Raw genomic sequence first — 21,316 nt, forward strand, 5'->3', positions numbered from 1 at the left:
GCTGCTTCTAATTTATATGTTTGTAGTGGCATCAAAACTTGTACAGAGTAAACAGCAAACCAATGCAGATGCCCTGTCCCATGTTCTGATGGGATTAACAACACAAAACGAGAAACATTTTACTGAGTACTTGAACTTCGATACTTCTTTAACTACCAAGTTTTTGTTGGCAACCACCTGGAAACTAGACAAAGATTCAAGCAGCACAATAAAACCAAGTATGCACAAATACTAGAATTCTTTGTCACAGTATAGCCAAAGTACATTCCTAGCAATTGTATTCTAAGATAGAGTTTTAAACCATGTTGGCACTAGCTCCTGTATGATGTGTTAGTGAACACTGAAAATTGTCATTTTCGAGCTTTCATGTTAGATACTTTACAGCAGTTACACCAGAAGCACCTAGGGAAGCTAAGTGCCAGGCCAAATCCTACAGTTCAATTTGACTCACTAACATGTCACGCAAGATCCTTAGGCACCAGCAGGAAGCACTCTTCACCCTCGAACATTGGCATCCAATAATTGTCCATCCTCCTGCCACCTTTCTGATCCAATCACCGGATGCTTAGGAAACATAGACTTACAGTGCAAGTAATGACTTCATTGATTGAACCAGGGTGCACTCTCAGCCTGTCTGCATGCCCACAGCTCTCTGATGAAGGGTCTAGGCCCGAAATGTGAGGTTTTGTGCTCCTGAGATGCTGCTTGGCCTGTTGTGTTCATCCAGCTCCACACTTTGTTATCTTGCATGCTTACAGCTTTGTTTTGCCGTGCGTGTTAGAGCATTGATACTTCAGCTAGAGCATGAAGGCTGCCAGTTCTGCTATAATGACAATGCTTCTTTCATTTTAAAAGATAGCTAGTTTTTTTTTGTTGTTAGACGATCTGGAATATGCACAATAGCCATAAATTTCCACAGGCTATGAATCTGTCTCACCGCTGTCTCCACCCCTAACCATCCTCCATTATTGATCTACTTCAACCCAGACTTTTTCCCTGCTGAGATCCAATTTAGCTCCTTGTTGAAGTTCTGTGAATAAAGGTAACCACATAATTTTAAAGGGAGTCTAATGTTTTGATGTGCTAATGCCATTCACCTTAATTGGACCCCTATGATGGAGCCTGCTGAAATGTATTTAGAAGTTGCTAACCTCTGTTTTGGCTTCTCTTCTGATCTAAGGAAGCAGAAAACCCAAATTCAGTCTCCTTAGTGTCATTGGCTTTTTAAGCGTGTGGAGATGGGTTGTAGGGAATTATTTGGTTGGATTTTCTAGTGAGTTCTGTCAGATTCCTGCCAGAGTAAAGACATGAATTTGATGGGATTCTCAGTTAAACCTAGAGTGTAAGTTTTACGTTTGATAACTATTTAAGATTTAGTTTTGATCTTCCTTTCTATTTTTACAGTTCAGTGTTCACCTGGTCATTTTTATGATACAAACACACACAAGTGCATACGATGTCCAGTGGGGCTGTATCAGCCAGCGTTTGGGCAGAACTACTGCATTGCTTGTCCAGGAAATACTACTACTGATTTTGATGGATCAACTAATATTACTCAATGTAAAAGTAGGTGTTAACATCTGTAAAGAATACACACCTATTGTGCATAGTAATCCATTTTGATGTAACTTATGGATAAATATTTATTGACCTAGTAACATTGAATCTAAGAAAGAATAGAATAAGGTACCTACAATATGGTAAAAAGCTGGAAATAGCAGAGGTTCAAATTGGGAGTTGAAGTGTACAGATTGTTAAATGTCAATATGATGTTTTATCACATTAGAGGCGAGTTGTTATAAATATTTAAGCAGCTACCAAAAATCTGTTTATTATGTACTACTGCATCACAATAGTGGTCATTCTATTCATTATTTAGCCAGGTTGAGCATTTGGCATTGCACAAGAGAAATGTGTGATGAAATAATTGAAGATAAACAAGCACTTGAAAATGCTTGAATAAGTAGCTGTCTTAGAATGATATACAGTTGCTTTCTAACATTTTGCATAAGACAAGGGGGAAGCATGGATACTATTCCTAGTTTGTATATCAGGTTGATGTTTTATAATCAACCTTCATGTTTTTGAATATGTGTGTTTTAGAATTTGAGCTTCAGATGACTTATTGGTAAAGTATGTAGCAGTTCTTATTTAAATTTTGTGTTTATTGTGTGTCAGACAGACAATGTGGAGGAGAACTTGGAGACTATACTGGATATATCGAGTCTCCAAATTACCCTGGGGATTATCCTGCAAATGTTGAATGCACCTGGAATTTAAGTCCACCTCCAAAACGACGCATTCTTATTGTTGTCCCAGAAATATTTCTACCAGTTGATGATGAGTGTGGTGACTACTTAGTCATGAGAAAAAGCTGTAAGTCAGAACTGCAGTAAAATTAATTCATTTATCATGTTTCTGAATTAGAGATTTATATAGGTAAGCAGGAAGTATTTTTGTTAAAATGTCAATACTTTATCTTACCTCATATCTTACTAGTCTTCCTGGTTCAAGATTATGATACGTTCATGATGGGAAAGTAGTTCTGCAGGCAATCATATTCAATAACACATGACCATCTTTAAGCAAACATTACATTCAGACTCAGTGTGTAGTATATACACATGGAAAGATACATAATAAAGACTATTGACTAATCAGAAGAGAAAAGTCCTGGCCAATTCTTTCTTTTCCCAGTTGCTACCATAAGAGTTCAAATAATTCAGCAAAGTACAGGGATCAAACGTTCTGCTTCATATAGCTCAGTACTATGCGATTCAATGCATTTATTTCAGCAGTGAGGTCTCTGAAAAATGCTGGCTGACAGAGTGTAGTGCGGATGAGCAAGGTCCTACTCATTTCAGTGATTAATTTCAAGTTGAAAATCAATGCCAGATATTCATGCCGTCCATATGGATGTTAGCAATTGGTATACTCCAACTCCTTAAAATATAATGATGTCCACATAAATGCATTATTGATCATTATCTCGTTATTGAATGATAATATACATCTGGTTACTGAGTAATTGCATACTTTGTCCCTAGGTACATCATCAAGAATAATTTACTCGACATAATTTCATAAATGAGTTTATTTTGTGTGAAATGTATAATACTTCAACATAATTGTTAAAAAAAAATGAAAATATCACATGAATGCGTTAACCAATGTGGTATAAATTTAGTACAATGAAATTTCAATTTCATTGGATTTCCATAAGTACAAATGTTAGTTTATGTAACCTACAGTTAATTGTGAACTTTGAATTAACAGAACAACAATACTGGATACATAATTACTCAACAGTACAAAGCAGCTGTGTAATAGAATTTGATTTGAGCTTTGGATGAATTGATTTACATTAAATAATTATCAATATGAATGGCTAAGTTTGTTTTTGTTGTGCAATTGACCAGCATTGTCTAATTCAGTGACAACCTATGAAACCTGTCAAACCTATGAACGACCCATAGCATTCACCTCAAGATCAAGAAAATTATGGATTCAATTCAAGTCCAATGAAGGGAATAGTGGCAAAGGATTTCAGGTTCCATATGTTACTTATGATGGTAATTATACATAACTTCTCTATAATGCTTTTTAAATGGATGACTTTATCAATACCATTTCTTTCTCTTGCCTGAACTGGAAAATTTCATTAATGTTTGCTTCCAATCTATACATTTCACTGTCACAAGGTCCATCTCAAATTCTTCCCTTCTGCTCGACTTTCCAATCTTCTTTTCTGGACAAAGGCTATTAATTATTCCACTCCTAATACATTTATTAATCCACTTTATACTCACTGACTTCCAGAGCAGCCTTGACTACACTTCCACTCAGCCCCCTTCTGTTCCCCTAGTTTCTTTGTGTCGATTGCATCTATTCTGATGTAACATTCTTAAAATTCATTCACGGGATATGGACTTTGCTAGCATGGCCAGTGTTTCTTGCCCATCCCAAATTGCCCAGAGGGCAGTTAAGACCAACCAGATTGCTGAGGATCTGGAGTCACATGTAAGCCAGGTGAGGTAAGGATGGTAGTTTCCTTATCTAAAGGACATTTATGAGCTGGTTGAATCTTTCTGACAATTGACAGTAGACCCATGATCGTCATTTCAGCTTTTCATTGAATTGAAATTCCATTGTCTGCTGTGGCAAGATAAAAACCTGAGTCCCCAGAAATTACCTGAGTGTCTGGATTAACAGCCCAGTAATAATACCAGAAGGATGTCTTCTCCTCATTTTACCACTATAAGTATATCTTTTTCCTCAACAGAGGTTTTCTCCCCACCATGCTGAATGGGACCCTTGACCATTTTATTTCATGTACTTCTGCTCTCACATCCTTCCCCTACCTTTCAAAACTGTGGCAGTGTTCTACTTGTCATAACTTCCCATTCTAGCAGCCTCCATATTAAATTCATCATCATCATTCATTATTGCCACTCTGGCATGATACCACCACCATACACATAGCATTCCAATTACTCTCTGATGATGCCCTCATCCATTTCTTAGTTATTCCATTCTCTACCTACAGCCCTTAATCTTGAAAATTCAGGGATGCAACAACCTCCCTTTTTTAATGTCATCTCTTCCCACTATTTAAGACCTCACACACTTCTTCCAGGTGAAGTAACATTTTTATTGGCGTGCTTTCAATTTTGAATTCGCTGCTCATAATGTGGTCTCCTCTGCATTGGGGAAAGCAAATATAGATTGGGTCACTACTTAGCAAACCAACACCTTTCAGTCCTCAAACTCAATGAAAGTTATAGCAAAAGTACCACCTTTTGACTGGGCATTTCACAGTTTTATGGACTCAAGATTGAGTTCTGTCAGTTTGGATTGTGGTCTGTTCCTGATTTTTGTTTCCTTTCCTTTTGCTGAGTTCAGTTCCCCGATCCTTTCTCTCTCTTTCCGTTTGCTGAGTTCAGTTCCCCGATCCTTTCTCTCTCTTTCCGTTTGCTGTGTTCAGTTCCCCGATCCTTTCTCTCTCTTTCCGTTTGCTGAGTTCAGTTCCCCGATCCTTTCTCTCTCTTTCCGTTTGCTGAGTTCAGTTCCCCGATCCTTTCTCTCTCTCTCCATTTTTCTTTCAGACAGCAGCTGTTCATGATTATTCCAGTCAGACCTTAGTTTTTGTTTTTGTTCTTGTTCCATTACCACTTCCTTTGCTCTCGCATCGTGAATCCTTTTCTCATTTAATCGCTCCTGCTTTCTGAACTTTAAACAAAATATAGAGCTTATTCTTCTCCCCTCCCTCACTCTCTTATTCTATCATGTTTCTAAATTTTCCTATTTCAGATTAAAGGTCATCAACCTAAAATATTAGCCCTGTTTCTCTCTCCATAGATCCTCTAGGAGCTGCTGAATACATCCTCCGTTTTGTTTTTACTTTGACCTCTTGTTATTTAACATACTGCATTTCTCTCTTCTATGAAAGGCTGTTAATGCTGGGGGTTACAACTGAATTTCTCCCCTTCTTCCCCTCTAGCTTATGATTGCTGAAGTCAGTGCTGTGATGTTGCGGGATATTAATATAAAAGAGCAATAGAATTTATTCAAGGTATTAATAGAAAATAGTTGGTTTAGGGGAAAAGTTAAATTCTTCCCAATGCAAGAAAACTTCCAACAAATGTAAGCAGAGGGGAAAAGAAAAGCCCTGCAGCCCAGTTGTTTAACCTCCATCTCGAAGATTTTTTTGTAATTGTACTTGCCAAAGCCATCAAAATAATTCTTTTCTCCTTCCATGACAGAGGATTACCAAGAGTTGATTGAGGATATAGTTCGAGATGGTAGATTGTACGCATCTGAAAACCATCAAGAAATATTGAAGGTACTACTATGAGTTAATATCAGAAGGAGTATTTGAAATTAGCATTTTCTCATGTTTCATTTTTCAACATTGATACACAAAGAATTCACATCTAACAACATTCTTTAAATAGAATATCGTAAACGCTGATGTGTATTTGGTGAGATTTGGGGTCCTTATTAAGAGAATAAAATGACAAGATTCCACAATTTTGAACAAACAATATATTGTATTAGATGGCATTATAATAGTCATACAATAAATTACCAAGTGGTAAATGTATGTAATGGATTGTGATCATACATCCCAGAGCACAGTGAGCAGCAAATACAACCGACACAGATACCATAGATTTCTCAAAGTCCCGCCAGACATCAATGACATAGTGGGCATCAAATCTCATTAAACTTCACAAAGGATCATAATTGCCAGTTTTGTTGACATGGCCGAGGAAACAACTGCTCATGTTCCAGTTGATCACTATTCTTCTCTGGGGCTATGGTCCTCTGGACTTCGAAAATACACCCCAGAACTCATTGACAAGTATAAGTCTAGCCCTTTATCAGCAGTTAGCTTACTGAGCCAGTCCTGCACCTGGATTTTTATCTCAAACTCCAGTCATGCTGAGTTACATAAAGCAAATGCTGCTTATGAGCTTTTCAACCCTGTCTCTCAGTTTCAGTGAATAATTATTGCTCACTGGTTTCTTCTGACTTCTCAGGTTTCCCTGACACTGAGCCAGGGACCTTCCTGTTTTCTCAGCTCCCCAGGACTACTTCTAAACTCTGATTCCAACAATAATATTCTTAGAACAAGAATTCCTAGAACTACTTCTGAGTTCTAACAGCACAGTCTGTCCCACTGCCTTTGACTCCTCACTGAGACGCCTATGTAGAATCCACAGAGAATTCCAGCATTGCAGCTAACATCAGCGCTCCTAACATAGACACAAAAATGGAAATTGCTGGAAAAGCTCAGTAGGTCTGGCTGCATCTGTGGAGAGAAACATTTCAGGTTGAGTGACCCTTCCTCAGGCCTCCTAACACAGACTGAAAACAAAAAATTTTGGCGATGACAGTGGTCAAGCAGCATCCGTGGGGAGAAAGCAAGCTAATGTTTTGAGTCGAGATAACTGTTCATCAGAACTAACATGAAGTGTGGAGGTGACAGCATTTACACATTAGTCAGAGTGGGGGCAGAGTGCTGGGGTGGAAGAGATGTTGATAGTTCAGATTAAGTAATCAGAATGTGAGAATGGCAGAACAGTGGTCTGTCTAACTGCCAGACCAGAAAGAATGGACAGTACCACTGGTGTGGGGCAAGGGGAGAGAGGACATGGCAGCAGGGAATGTGGCAAGTGGAGCTATAAGAAAGGGAAGGAACGGGAATAGATTGTTTGTTCTCAGCTTGCTGCAATGCACCAGCGAATTACAGTGAAAACTGAATGACCAACATCCCATCTTTAGACTAGGCATTTTACAACATTCTGGGCTCAATATTGAGTTCATAACCTTAAGACTGTGAATCCATTCCCATTACTTATAAATTTTTTTTAAAAAATTGTCTGCACACTCAAAACCAGGTCATTATTAATATAAGTTAAAAAAAGCAGTGATCCTAATACTGACCCTGGGAGAACCTTAATACGTCATTTCTTCAACTTGAAAAAAATTACTCTGTTCCCTGCCATTCACCCAACTTCAAATTCATAATACTATAGTTGCTTTAACTCCATGACTTATACTTTACTGACTAGTCTACCCTTTTGGGTGGAATGGTGGCACAGTGGTTAGCGCTGCTGCCTCACAGCACTAGTGACCCAGGTTCAATCCCAGCCTCAGGCAAATGTCTGCATGGGTTTCCTCTGGTGTCCTCCCACAGTCTAAAGATGTGCAGGCTCTAGGCCCAAAACATCAGCTTTTGTGCTCCTAAGATGCTGCTTGGCCTGCTGTGTTCGTCCAGCTCCCTACTTTGTTATCTCAGGTTAAGTGGATTGGCCGCACGAAATGGCCTGTAGTGTTCAGGGATATGTAGATTAGGGGGATGGGTCTGGTTGGGATGCTGAGAGGTTTGGTGTGGACTTGTTGGGCTGAAGGGCCTGTTTCTACACTGTAGGGATTTTGTGACACTATTTGGAAATCCATACACACTCTTCATCCCTCATTTACAAACTCAATCAGAATGGTTAAAATACTATTTGCCCTTAACAATCTGCACTTACTTTCCTTAATTGATATATATTTGTCCAAATAAATGGTAATTTTGCCTTGGAATATCATTCTAAGGTGTCCTTCTTAAAAAGATAAAAATAACAAAAACATAAATCACTGGAACAGCTCAATAGAAATGACGGCATTTCTAGAGAGAAATCAGTTAACATTTTGGGTCCAGTGACTTTTCTTCAGAACAAGATAAAAGTGATTTGCTTGCAGTTGCTGGATTTACTGTTATATTCTTTTTGAGCAAGGAAGCGACACTTGATTTCTCCAGTCCTCTGGTATTATCTTGTTTTGTGAGGACATTTACAAGATTATGGCCACAACCTCAAAATGTCCATCCTTACTTCCTGAGAAACCTCAAGTTTCCCAGCTATGGACCCAGCAATTTATCAACTTCATATACAGCCAACTTTTCTAATGCCTCCACTTTATTGATTTCTTGCTCAACCTGTTTTTGTTATTTTCTTTTAAAGTATAACTTTTCCTTCTTGATAAAGACAGTTGCAAACTCATCATTTAGCACCTCGTATACTTGAATCCCCTAACTTGCCCTTAGTCGGCTTCACCTGTCCTTTTTTTGTACCATTTTTACTATTTAGATCCTTTGGTCTTTTGGATTTGCTTTTATATTTCTGTCAGGACCTCTTCACAACTTATTTTTGCAGCTTTTTTTGCACCAGTATTTATCCTTTAATCGCCATCATAAACATATTCTGTGATCACATTGTTATTTGTGGGTGTATCCATTTTGTGGAAATTAGCAACAGCATTTCCTATTTTATAACAGTGACCAAAGATCAAAAGTACTTAATTGATGATAAACCATTTTGAGATATCTGTACAGTGAATAGCCAAGGTCTTTTCCCCAGAGTATGGGAGTCCAAAACTAGAGGGCATAGGTTTAAGGTGAGAGGAGAAAGATTTAAAAGGGACCTTAGGGACAATTTTTTCACGCAGAGGATGGTGCATGTACGGAATGAGCTTTCAGAGGAAGTGGTGGAGGATACAATTATAGCAATTAAAAGGCAGCCACGTGAGTATGAATAGGAATGGTTTAGAGAAGAATGGGTCAAATGCTGGCAAATGGGACTAGTTCAGCTTAGGATATCTGGTTGGTATGGACAAGTTGGACTGAAGCATCTGTGCTGTACAACTCAATGATTTATATGTAATAATGTGATTTTTCTATTCATTTTTGAAATGTGTCCTTTAATATTGAACCTTCACAAGTACCTGAAGGCTTGCTGCTTGGGACAGAGTGTACTCTGTGCTACAATGAGTCATGTTGCTATGGTGAATAACAGTACATAAAATAGCACCTCAAGAATTTGGAACTGAGTTCCTAGAATAATGTGAGTTTAGGAAAAGTATGGAATCTTTACTCTGCTTTTGTTTAGATCCCAGTAAAATATTTTGATGTTTTAATTTGTGGTGCATGCCTAATTTACTCTGCTTAATTCAGTGTTGTGTTTAATTTAATAACAGCAAAAACAGATATTGTAGATAGTAAAGTATCCCAAGGTGCTTTGTTAGTAGTTGCTAATATAATTTGATAGGTTAATTATCAACAGATTTTCGGTGTGTAATTTTAATCCAACTGGCTGTTAGTTCATTTCATCCCATTGGGCATACAGTGTACATGTCTAATCGCCAAATACAGAAAGGATGTATTTGCACTAGAGAGCATACAGAAAGGATGTGATTATACTAGACATTGTACACAGGGGATTTCCAGGAATGTTGCTCCGAATAGAGAGTTTTAGCTATGAGGAAAGAATGAATAGGCCGGGACTGATTTCTTTGCAACAGAAGAGGAAGATTTAATTGAGGCCTACAAAGTTATCAGGATTGTAGGCAGCCACATAGAATGGCAATACAGCATAAAAAGACAGTGTTTAGAAGATTCACAGCTTGTGATGTATTTCTTTTATCATGCAGAAATCGTTGGTTGACTTGTATATTAATAGTGGTGTGTTTTGTAACACTGCCTGGAAGTGTGCTGGGGCAGGTTCAATTGAGATATTCAAGAAAGCATTTAATGACAATTTGGATAGAAGTAGCCTGCAAGGTTATCGGGAACAGGTAGGAAAAGTTGGAAAAAATATATGATGGGCTGAATGACCTCCTATTCTGTGTTTCTGTGAAGGTTTGGCCAATGTTGATATTTTTGATTGTACAAAAATATGAGTTCATTAGGATACTGTCTTTCCATTCTCTCAAATTTCTTTTGTCATGCCTTTTCTGTGAGTAAACATTTAGACTGGAGAAATTTCCATTGATAGTAGTAACTCACGTGATCTCCATTTCAATATCCGCGGACCTGCACTTACCTAATGATCAATATTGGGGATTATGATTACCTTTTCCCATTCACAGCTCAGGAATTCTAAGAAATATACATTTTTGATAAATTTAGTACAAAAACTAAGTAAGTACAAACATTCTGTTTGCTTTTTCAGTCAGCATTGATCAATAATGAACAAATCCTGATGAATCCCTGAACAGTGCCAAAAACAAGTTTTACATTCCTCCTCTCACCAAATATCTCATCTCTGACACAACCTGTTTTTATTCCCAATTCCTCCGCCTCCGCCGCATCTGCTCCCAGGATGAGGCATTCCACTCCCGCACATCCCAGATGTCCCAGTTCTTCAAGGACCGCAGCTTTCCCCCCGCAGTGGTCGAGAACACCCTTGACCGTGTCTCCCGCATTTCCTGCAACACATCCCTCACACCCCGCCCCCGCCACAACCGCCCCAAGAGGATCCCCCTTGTTCTCTCACACCACCCCACCAACCTCTGGATACAATGCATCATCCTCCGACACTTCCGCCATCTACAATCTGACCCCACCACCCTAGACATTATTCCATCCCCACCTTTGTCAGCCTTCCGGAGAGACCACTATCTCCATGACTCCCTTGTCCGCTCCACACTCCCCTCCAACCCCACCACACCCGGCACCTTCCCCTACAACCGCAGGAAGTGCTACACTTGCCCCAAAACCTCCTCCCTCACCCCCATCCCAGGCCCCAAGATGACTTTCCAGATTAAGCAGATGTTCACCTGCACATCTGCCAATGTGGTATATTGTATCCATTGTACCCGGTGTGGCTTCCTCTACATTGGGGAAACAAGCAGAGGCTTGGGGACTGCTTTGCAGAACACCTCGGCTTGGTTTGCAGTAAACAACTGCACCTCCCAGTTGTGAACCATTTTAACTCCCCCACCCATTCCTCAGACGACATGTCCATCATGGGCCTCCTGCAGTGCCACAAGGATGCCACCTGAAGGTTGCAGGAACAGTAACTCATATTCCACTTGGGAACCCTGCAGCCCAATGGTATCAATGTGGACTTCACAAGCTTCAAAATCTCCCCTTCCCCACTGCATCCCAAAACCAGCCCAACCCATCCCCTCCCCCCACTGCATCCCAAAACCAGCCCAGCCTGTCTCTGCCTCCCTAACGTGTTCTTCCTCTCACCCATCCCTTCCTCCCACCTCAAGCCGCACCTCCATTTCCTACCTACTAACCTCACCCCGCCTCCTTGACCTGTCCGTCTTCCCTGGACTGACCTATCCCCTCACTACCTCCCCACCTATACTCTCCTCTCCACCTATCATCTTTTCTCTCCATCTTCAGTCCGCCTCCCCCCCACCTCCCTATTTATTCCAGAACCCTCTCCCCATCCCCCTCTCTAATGAAGGGTCTAGGCCTGAAGTGTCAGCTTTTGTGCTGCTGAGATGCTGCTTGGCCTGCTGTGTTCATCCAGCTTCACACTTTGTTATCTTGGATCCTCCAGCATCTGCAGTTCCCATTATCTCTGTTTTTATCCATGTATTTTATCTATACAAGCTCCTTTCACATTTTTTGTACTTGTCACTACTCCGTGATGATTTAATTTTTTCTTCGATCTTCACAAAGCCTCTTGGTCAAAGTTTACAATTTTGGAAATCTTTTAACTGCAACATTTATAGTTTATAGGAAAGATGTGGATGCTTTGGAGAGGGTTCAGAGGAGGTTTACCAGGATGCTGCCCAGACTGGAGGGCTTATCTTATGAAGAGAGGTTGACTGAGCTCGGTCTCTTTTCATTGGAGAAAAGGAGGAGGAGAGGGGACCTAATTAAGGTATACAAGATAATGAGAGGCATAGATAGAGTTGATAGCCAGAGACTATTTCCCAGGGCAGAAATGGCTAGCACGAGGGGTCATAGTTTTAAGCTGGTTGGTGGAAAGTATAGAGGGGATGTCAGAGGCAGGTTCTTTACGCAGAGAGTTGTGAGAGCATGGAATGCGTTGCCAGCAGCAGTTGTGGAAGAAAGGTCATTGGGGTCATTTAAGAGACTGCTGGACATGTATATGGTCACAGAAATTTGAGGGTGCATACATGAGGATCAATGGTCGGCACAACATTGTGGGCTGAAGGGCCTGTTCTGTGCTGTACTGTTCTATGTTCTATGTTCTATGTTCTATTACAAAGTTGGCTTGTAATGCCAAATTTTGTTAAATCAGAATTGCTTATTAGTTGCCGTAACGGCCATTTTTGTTTTAACTATTAATCATTGCGAAACGTTGCTTTTGACACTAGTACCTTTCTTTTTTTCAGGACAAGAAGCTCATCAATGCTCTGTTTGATGTGTTGGCACATCCACAAAATTATTTTAAATACACAGCACAAGAATCTCGGGAAATGTTTCCAAGGTCATTCATTCGACTATTACGTTCAAAAGTTTCCAGATTTCTACGGCCATACAAATAGTTGAAAGTTTGTGATATCCTTTGAACATTTTGCAATTTCTCTATAAAAACTTATAATGTTTCACCTAATCTGTTCGCCAACACTTTGCATGAACTTTTTTACATAGGAACATAAAGGTTGGGTGTTCTACATCATCAAATGTTGTTACATACCTAAAACATTGAACATTGTTTCTATTCCACCATGAATGATTTACAATGTGTTCACTATGGAAATGCAGACAATATTCAATTTGTTTTCATGTATTAAGCAACAGAATTGTTCTACCTGCACATTTGCCTTTGTCATTTTTTTGAAAAATGTGATACCATTGCAGAGCTAACAAAAAGAATGCCGTGGAACCCCTCAACAATAGTACCAGCAGCTTTTACAAATACCAATAACTCCCAAAAACAAAATGCCGTGGTTGACTTTTAATATAGTTATATGTTTTAAACATTCTTTGCATTAAGACAGCTTATTTAATGGAACAACTTATAAATATACTTTGGAAGCCTGTATTATGTGCCAGTCAAGTGCACAGAAATTGCATACAGTACCATCGAAATGCATTGTCTGATCCAGTAAATCAGTCATACTACTACAGCCACATGCCCTTTATTAAATTTAGATCTCTTATTCTAGTGAACTATTGTTAACTTTAACCTCTGCTGTGAAAACAATACAATGAGATTCTAGTTTATCTCAATTAATGTGGTACAGCTTTTTTAAAAAAGGTAAACTAAAACTGAAAATATGTGAAATACTCAGCAGACTAGATAATAAAATGTGAGGCTGGATGAACACAGCAGGCCAAGCAGCATCTCAGGAGCACAAAAGCTGACGTTTCGGGCCTAGACCCTTCATCAGAGGGCCTGATGAAGGGTCTAGGCCCGAAACGTCAGCTTTTGTGCTCCTGAGATGCTGCTTGGCCTGCTGTGTTCATCCAGCCTCACATTTTATTATCTTGGATTCTCCAGCATCTGCAGTTCCCATTATCTCTGATACTCAGCAGACTAGTCAGTTTTTGAGGAGAAAATGATTGTTAATATTCCAGTTTGATGATAATTTATCTGAACTTGGAAGGTCATTGACTTGAAAATGCCTGACCTGTTGAGTATTCCGAGTACTTTTATTTTTATTTCAGATTTCCGGTATCAGCAATATTTTACTTCTGTGCAGCTTTGTGTAAGTTACAGATTGTTACCCTATTTCTGCATTATTGAACATGATGTACTAATTAAGCCACTTGAACATCACAGTGGTCTCCAAGTGTTACCATACTCATGTGGTAATGAATATGTTTATGCTTGTACTTTCATTGTTTATATATTTCACAATGTTTTTAGAAGAGTTGTTTCCTACTTAGCATTGTTCCTATGCATTTAGTGTCTGTTATATGTTACTCTGAGTTCAGTGTCTGTTGTCTTGAATGTAGTTGTTAAAGCTCGAAATGTCCTCTTAGTAGATCCCTTCCACCACCACCTCTTCCTAAAAATTGCAATATTGACAATCTTTACCATCTTTAAGATGGATTGAACAATTAAGACTGAATCCACAATCTAGTGTGTATTTCCACAATGAAACTATGGACATATGAGAGTTGCAGGAAAATGAATCTGTCCAGACAGGTTCCCATTTACATGTTAATGTGTTCCCTTTTTCAGTGAAAGAAGAATATCAGTCTAAAGTTTTACATAATCACCTGGAAAAATAAGAGTTCCTGGTAAAGCACATGAACAACAGAATTTCATCTTATGAAAAAATCATTAGGCCCTCATGTTTCTGTACATCAGGAGATAATAGAATGTGTGATGTTGTGCTTGCTTCTTTCTATTTGTGAGCCAACTCTTACTCAAAAAACATTTTTTTCACAACACAATTGGTATTTATATGGCCATTTTAACAAAATAAAATGCCACAAAGTATTTTGTGACAGGAATGTTCTCAAACAAAATTTGACACAGAATATGCGAGAATACATGATCAAAAACTTGGTCAATGAGGAAGGTTTTGGAAGAAAAGACAAAGAATGCTGGAGAAACTCAACAGGTCTGGCAGTGAGGAGACAGAAAAACAGAGTTAATATTTTGAGTCCAGTGTAACTGAAGAAGAGTCATGCTAACTCTGTTTCTCTCTCCACAGACACTGCCAGACCTGCTAAGTTTCTCAAGCATTCTCTATCTGTTTCAAATTTCCAGTGTCTAGAGAATTTTGTATTTACTTAGTTTTTAAAGACCATCTTTAAGAAAGAAATGGATAAACAAAAACAGTTGGTGAGAGAATTGTATAACCAACCTAGAAACTCTAGAGACGTTCACCATGGAAAGTGGCAAGAAATTGTAGAGATGTGGCACATAATTATTTGTCAAGAAGCTATTTAATTTGCAAACACCCCTCCAAACAACAACAAATTGTATTTATGTTGTCTTTAATGAATTAAAAAGTCCCAAGGCATATTATGGGAATTTTCTTTTGAGAAAAGTTGGCACTGATCTGATAAAATGACCAAAAATCTGTTCAGGGAAATACATTTTAAGGGAGCTTTTAAAGGAAGAAAAGGCATTGAGAGATCTGGGGATAGAGTTCCAGAGCTTAGTGATTAGATAGCTAAAGAAGTGAACAAGGATGATACAGCAATGGAAATCTGAAATAAATAAGATCACCATCAATTCATAGCATATCTTTGAAGAAAGAAATCGAATTTGGAATATTGATTGAATGCATTTTCTGCCAAAACCTCTGCTTAAAAACTTTCACAGGGTTATGTCACAAGATTAATGCTCAAATACTACAGGTAGAACTAGTTTTATAACTAATTTAAGAGAAATCATTGGACAAAGCAGTGTGAGATGGTTTACATCCTACTAGTGATCTATTGCAAAGTTGGTGCTTCACACATCACTTCGGTCTAGTTTGAAACAGATATCGCTGCCTTATGCTTTAAATGATAATGTAAATTATGTATAAAGTTTTCAAATGTGTGTCCTACAAAGTTTAATATTAACTCAAGGAAATACAAATTTTAACCTTGAAACTGTTGTATTAGTCATTATTATATAATATTTTCTAGTTTGTTTGAAAATGCCAGGTCTCTTTTTAGTAGCCATTTCACTCTGTAGTTATTTCATCAATGGTGCCTCCAGAATTTTAGCAAATATAAGTGATGCATAGTTTAAGTTGTATATTTGGATCCATGTGAACTGTGAAAAACAACATATTGCTTGATTTAATCTTTACACATACAGATTATGAATGATGAATTGATACAAGAAGGATTACTGGTACTTATGAGATCTATCATTGATCACTATGATGGATGCAAGTTGATCATTAAGGGTAATGGTGCAAAAATATATGTTTCAATGTACTTTAATGTTATACAATTTCTTCAGTTTACGAATATACTTAAATGTGTGGGGTTTCTATATTAAGTTTGTAAAAGGCAATGTAACTAAAGATTATTGAGAATCTCATCAGCACATGCCTTAAATGAAAACAATACAAAGAGAGCCATATTCAGTCCTAATGATTAGAATCCAGTCAAAATATGGAAACAAGGCATCTTTTCTCTTTGAATATCTATGAACATTAGGCATATTTCTGAAAAACAACTCTTGAAATATAGCAAATTCTGGCGCCAGATAGAAATGTGCGAATATGTGAAAACAATGCAAATATGAAAGATATGAAAAATTGCTAGAAATAGTAAGAATTAGTGATATGATTAGTGAACCTAATTTTGGTTACAAACTAAATTACTGTCAAAATGGGTGTAGATTTAGGAATTTCACAGTCTCTGATCTTTTGCATGGGGGCAACATTATGCTAATGAATTAATTAGGCATTGTTTGACATGATTGGTGAGAATTGTAAATGATCAAGGAGACTTATGTGCTGTTGTTATTGCATAAACCTGCACAATTCAGTTACCTGTGAATTTCCTCTAGGATAGTGCAACTGTGCTCATAGGCTGTAATTATGCCAAAACTTCTCAGAAATTTCTGGGCTTGATCTGAAAAAATGCCAATTTGGTGCCAATATGCAAAGCCAAGTATTAAACTGTTGCTATTTGAGTATTTTCAGTATATTAAAAGGTTTCTGGTGTTTTGTACAGACATATAATTAGTATTTTCCCTGTATAAAACAGCACAACTGAACAAATATCAAACATTACAAAATTAGAAAACAACAGTCTAAAATTATATCCCATTTGATATGTAATTAGACCTTTGAGGAGCAATAAAATGAAACTTAAAAGTTGTAATGTTTTACATGAGAATATCGTGATGAAGGATTATAATGTATTACAATTTGGCGTCTTGGATTCTAAAATGGAGATGAATAATGGATTTTTCATTTTAGTTGAGTGAAAATGAATTTTAAAAAAACAAAGGTCTGAAAGTTATTTTAAATTGTTAGGCTTTAATTAAAATGTTGTTTTGAACTGTGAATTGAGATAAGACCATAAAATCATAAATAGAAACAGGAGTAGGCACGTTCAGTTCAGAAGAAGAAGGACCCATACCAGCAGTAGGGCAGTTTAGTTTAGGCAATGTCCATGACATCAGAGCTAGATAAAATTACTAAGAAGTCTTAAGCTGTTACAACAGTACAAGAAGACAGGGCTGCAGAGGTGTCTGAACTTTTCTTAGAGTTCAGTGAAGAAAATTCAGTGAGTTAGCCTGGGTGTGAACTTCTGAGAGAGAGGAAGGGAATCATACCATGTGAATGTATAGAAAAGCACAGAAAGGAAATGCTTGTGACCCCTGTTAAGAAATTTTAAAATGAAGAAAGGAGTGGTATTTCACTGGGCTTGAGTGACAATAAAGGATATTGCTGGGAACGGATTAAATTTTCTTTTGTGTTGCTTATGACAAGATCTTCCTAAATTGTTGTATGTGGCTTTGTTTGTTTTCTTTAATGCAACAGTCTTAATTATTTTGTTTAAAAAGAACATTGAAAGCCTGCTGTGGTGCTTGCCAGTTTTGCCAATTGGAAAACTGTGCCAGTTACCTTAGAAGGTGACTGGAACATGTAGAATTAAAGTGAACCTTTATAGCATGCCTGACATTACTTGTTCTTCATAGCTATTAGTAGGATGTCGTGTAGTGTAATTTTGAATGACTGCTTGTTGCCAAGATTTTTAATCAGGAGAGTAGGTCAATGTATGATGTCCACATGCACCATTACCTGATAACAGATGTCTTTAACTTGCACTGTGTGAAATAACTCCACAGAGCCTGGTATCCCATCACCAACTGACCTTTTATTTACACGTGGAGAGACCTTAACACTGATCTGGCTCCTTTAGAGTAAGCAGTCTGAGTGAACAGAATCTCTGACATTCTTCTTATCTGTCAGCCCGGCCTTCCTGATTGGACCAGATTAACAGCCCCAGTCAGGGAACTCATATTCTCTGAGGTCCACCTGGCTGGCCTTTAGAGTCACTTCCCCTCTGAAATCAGTGACATAGGCTAAATTTCTCTTTCTAGCTCCTCCTTGGGCTTTTTAGCATCCAATCAGGTTCCTCCAACTCTGCCTCTGAATTGGGTAGTGTGTAATGCACAGCAGCTCACCTGTGTGCTCAAAGCATCTCGAAAGAAATTCATTCTGTTCAGGCAGCAAAGCCTTCAAGCTGGTGACATCTGCTGTGTCCACCTCAAATTCCAAGGTATCTTTAATGCTTTACAGAGAGGGAGAACTCACAGGTGCTGGAACAATTAGAAAGGCTGTTGAGGAACTGGGCATGTTTTGCAACCGCACCAACTGCAAGTTTGAAGCCTTCATGTGGCCCACATGCTTGATCAGGACATTTTGCACCGACCTGAAGTTATATGTCACTGCCCTCACCTTGCGTTAACCATGTCTCTTACCCATACAGGGCCATTCTCATGGTTCGAACAGCAAACTTCATCCCCTAAAACAAACTCTCTCATTTAGTGGAGTCTTGTGTCTGGCATTGGTGTTCCTGATGCCATCTCACATCTCCTTCCCCATTCCCACCCCCACCCAGGTCTAGAAAGATCAGATTTAACCTGGTGCATTAGCAACTCCCCATTAACAACTCTGTTGGAGCTATCCCTGTAGTTGCATGAGGAATGTATCTATAATTAATTAGGAACAAGAACAGTTTGGTATCTAATGAAGCAGTAGCCTATTTCTTTAAGCCTGTCTTCAAAGTTTAGACTGCTTTTTCTGCCAGACCATTGGATGATGAATGGTATGCAGCTGTCCTTATATCTCAAATGCCATTCGATTTTAGGAAATATCAAATTCCTGACTGGGTAGTCATGGCTCATAGTCTGTGACCAATACTTCTGGGAGTCCGTGTATTGCAAAAAATATGCAAGGTTTTTCTGTCATCATCCCCATGTTTGACAAATGGACTTTATGCACATCCAGCCACTTTGAGTGGGTGTCCGTAATGACTAAGGATGTTGAGCCCATGAAAGGACCTGCATAGTTTACATGTAGCTGATCCCAGTGTTTACTCGGCCATTCCCACAAATGTTCAGGAAGCTGTTGGCAGTAATTCTTGTCAATTTTGACACTCTGGGCACTGCCCCACGAATGTGACCATGTCTGCATCAAATCCTGGCCATAGGACATATCTTCTCACCAACATCTTCATTTTGGGAACCCCTGGATGATCCTAACGGAGTATCTGGCAGTGACCTTTACTTGGGACAATCACTCTCTTGCACCCCAAAGTAATATGCCATCCCCTATTGTGATCTGGTCTCTGAGTCCAAAAAGGTTTCAAATCTACTTGTGACAGCCCTTTAGTTCTCCCCATCACCCCCGTAAGATTTGCCAAGACTGGATCTGTCTGCATCCAAAGTCTAATATCATCAGCTGTGAATGGAAGTGTGTCCAGAAAATTTAAAGCCTTTACAGACTGTTCTGGTGGCAGTACCACCAGTGGTTATCTGTGAGTGGGAGGCAGTTCAGTGCACCCACATTTTCTGCCTGGCCTCCCAAATAGTGTTCCAACTTGTAATTGTATACACTTAGTATTAGAGGCTACTACTGAATTCAGCCTGAAGCTATGGTCTGAAATATTGAGGAATACTCCCAAGATGGTGGCACAGATGAGCAAACAGCGAACTGGAACTTCTTAGATAGCAAAGTGTGGAGCTGGATGAACACAGCAGGCCAAGCAGCATCTTAGGAGCACAAAAGCTGACGTTTCGGACCTAGACCCTTCATCAGAAAAGGGGAATGGGGAGAGGAACTTCTTGTTGTTTTTACAACAGTGCTTTCACTTGGACATGGTAGAAAAGATGAAATTAAACTTGGGGTGATGAGTTCCAATTTTAATTTGATCCAATTATCAAGATAGAGCAGTACTGTAATTTCACAATGACTGAAACTGAGAAAAATGAATATGCTTAACTCAAATTGTCAATTTTGACACTCTGGGCACTGCCCCACGAACGTGACCATGTCTGCATCAAATCCTGGCCATAGGACATATCTTCTCACCAGCATCTTCTTAACTCAAACCAAATTATGAAGTGTGATAAGCACAAGTAAAATGACAAATCGAATTAACATGTATTACATTCCAACATCATCAACCTCCAGTGAAACATGATTTCATTAAAGGTTTGTATTTGTTTACACTGGTCACAAAAAAGCGGCTTTTAATGGGAGAATCTCAGTTGCCTACGTGTGTGGTGGAAAACAGAGTAGAGCTTAGGCTCTGAAAACAGAGTATGGGGTTTCAGTTATTTGACTGGGAACTGCTAGGGGTCTGGAGGCAGGTGACTGCTATTGCTCAAAGCACATGAGGTTCAACGGAGTGTCAAAGGTGTGTTTGCAAATCCCAAGACCATAATACACAGGCATGATAAATAAGTACCTCCTCCTCACAATGTTTCACTTTCTTTGCTTGATGGATCTGTTTTATCTGTTTAGAATTTCTTTGCATTTTTACTTTGTAAAGGCCACAAGTTGTTTTAAAATGATTTGTAGCAGTCCCAGTTGATGGGTTCAGCATTCATTTTATAATTCCTCTTTATATCAGATAATTCAAAGATAAGGAAAAATTCCAACAGGATAAAAACCAAAAGAACTGTGGATGCTGTAAATCAGGAACAAAAACAAAGTTGCTGGAAAAGCTCAGCAGGTGTGGCAGCATCTGTGGAGGAGAAAACTGAGTTAACGTTTCAGGTCCAGTGACTCTTCCTCAGAGCTGATGGTGGCTGGGAAAACGTCAGTTTATATGCAGAAAATAGGAAGGTAAGTGGGTTAGGGAGTAAATGATAGGATAGAGCCAAAGAGAGAGAAAGACAGTGGACAGACAGAGGAATTGATGATAATCAGACTGGAAGAGTGAATAGTTGTTAATGAGGCCTCTTAGTGACTAACAATGGGGTGGTGTGGAGTGACAGGCTATGTGGTAACAAGGCTTGGTGTGTGGGGTGGGGGTCTGCGACATGGGGGAGTTTAGGCCCTAAAATTATTGAACTCAATATTGAGTCCAGAGGGCTGTAGGGTCCCCAAGCGGAAAATAAGGTGTTGTTCCTCC

At 38.9% G+C, this 21,316-nt stretch overlaps 1 protein-coding gene across 5 annotated transcripts in view; it reads left to right on the forward strand.

The window, feature by feature from the left end:
- Positions 1-13,570, forward strand: part of scube2 (signal peptide, CUB domain, EGF-like 2) — a 159,145-nt gene extending 145,575 nt beyond the window's left edge. For 4 of the 5 annotated variants that reach the window (XM_048545799.1, XM_048545804.1, XM_048545803.1 and 1 more), the window contains 5 exons: positions 1,405-1,566; positions 2,179-2,376; positions 3,420-3,572; positions 5,763-5,842; positions 12,649-13,570. In XM_048545799.1, coding sequence (XP_048401756.1) covers positions 1,405-1,566; positions 2,179-2,376; positions 3,420-3,572; positions 5,763-5,842; positions 12,649-12,801 — 746 coding nt within the window. In that variant the 3' untranslated portion in view covers positions 12,802-13,570. The remainder of the gene's footprint in view (positions 1-1,404; positions 1,567-2,178; positions 2,377-3,419; positions 3,573-5,762; positions 5,843-12,648) is intronic. The other variant, XM_048545800.1, reaches the window with a different exon arrangement.
- The last annotated feature ends 7,746 nt before the right edge of the window (positions 13,571-21,316 follow it).

This window comes from Stegostoma tigrinum, chromosome 17, assembly GCF_030684315.1.
Source record: "Stegostoma tigrinum isolate sSteTig4 chromosome 17, sSteTig4.hap1, whole genome shotgun sequence".
Lineage (NCBI taxonomy): Eukaryota > Metazoa > Chordata > Chondrichthyes > Orectolobiformes > Stegostomatidae > Stegostoma > Stegostoma tigrinum.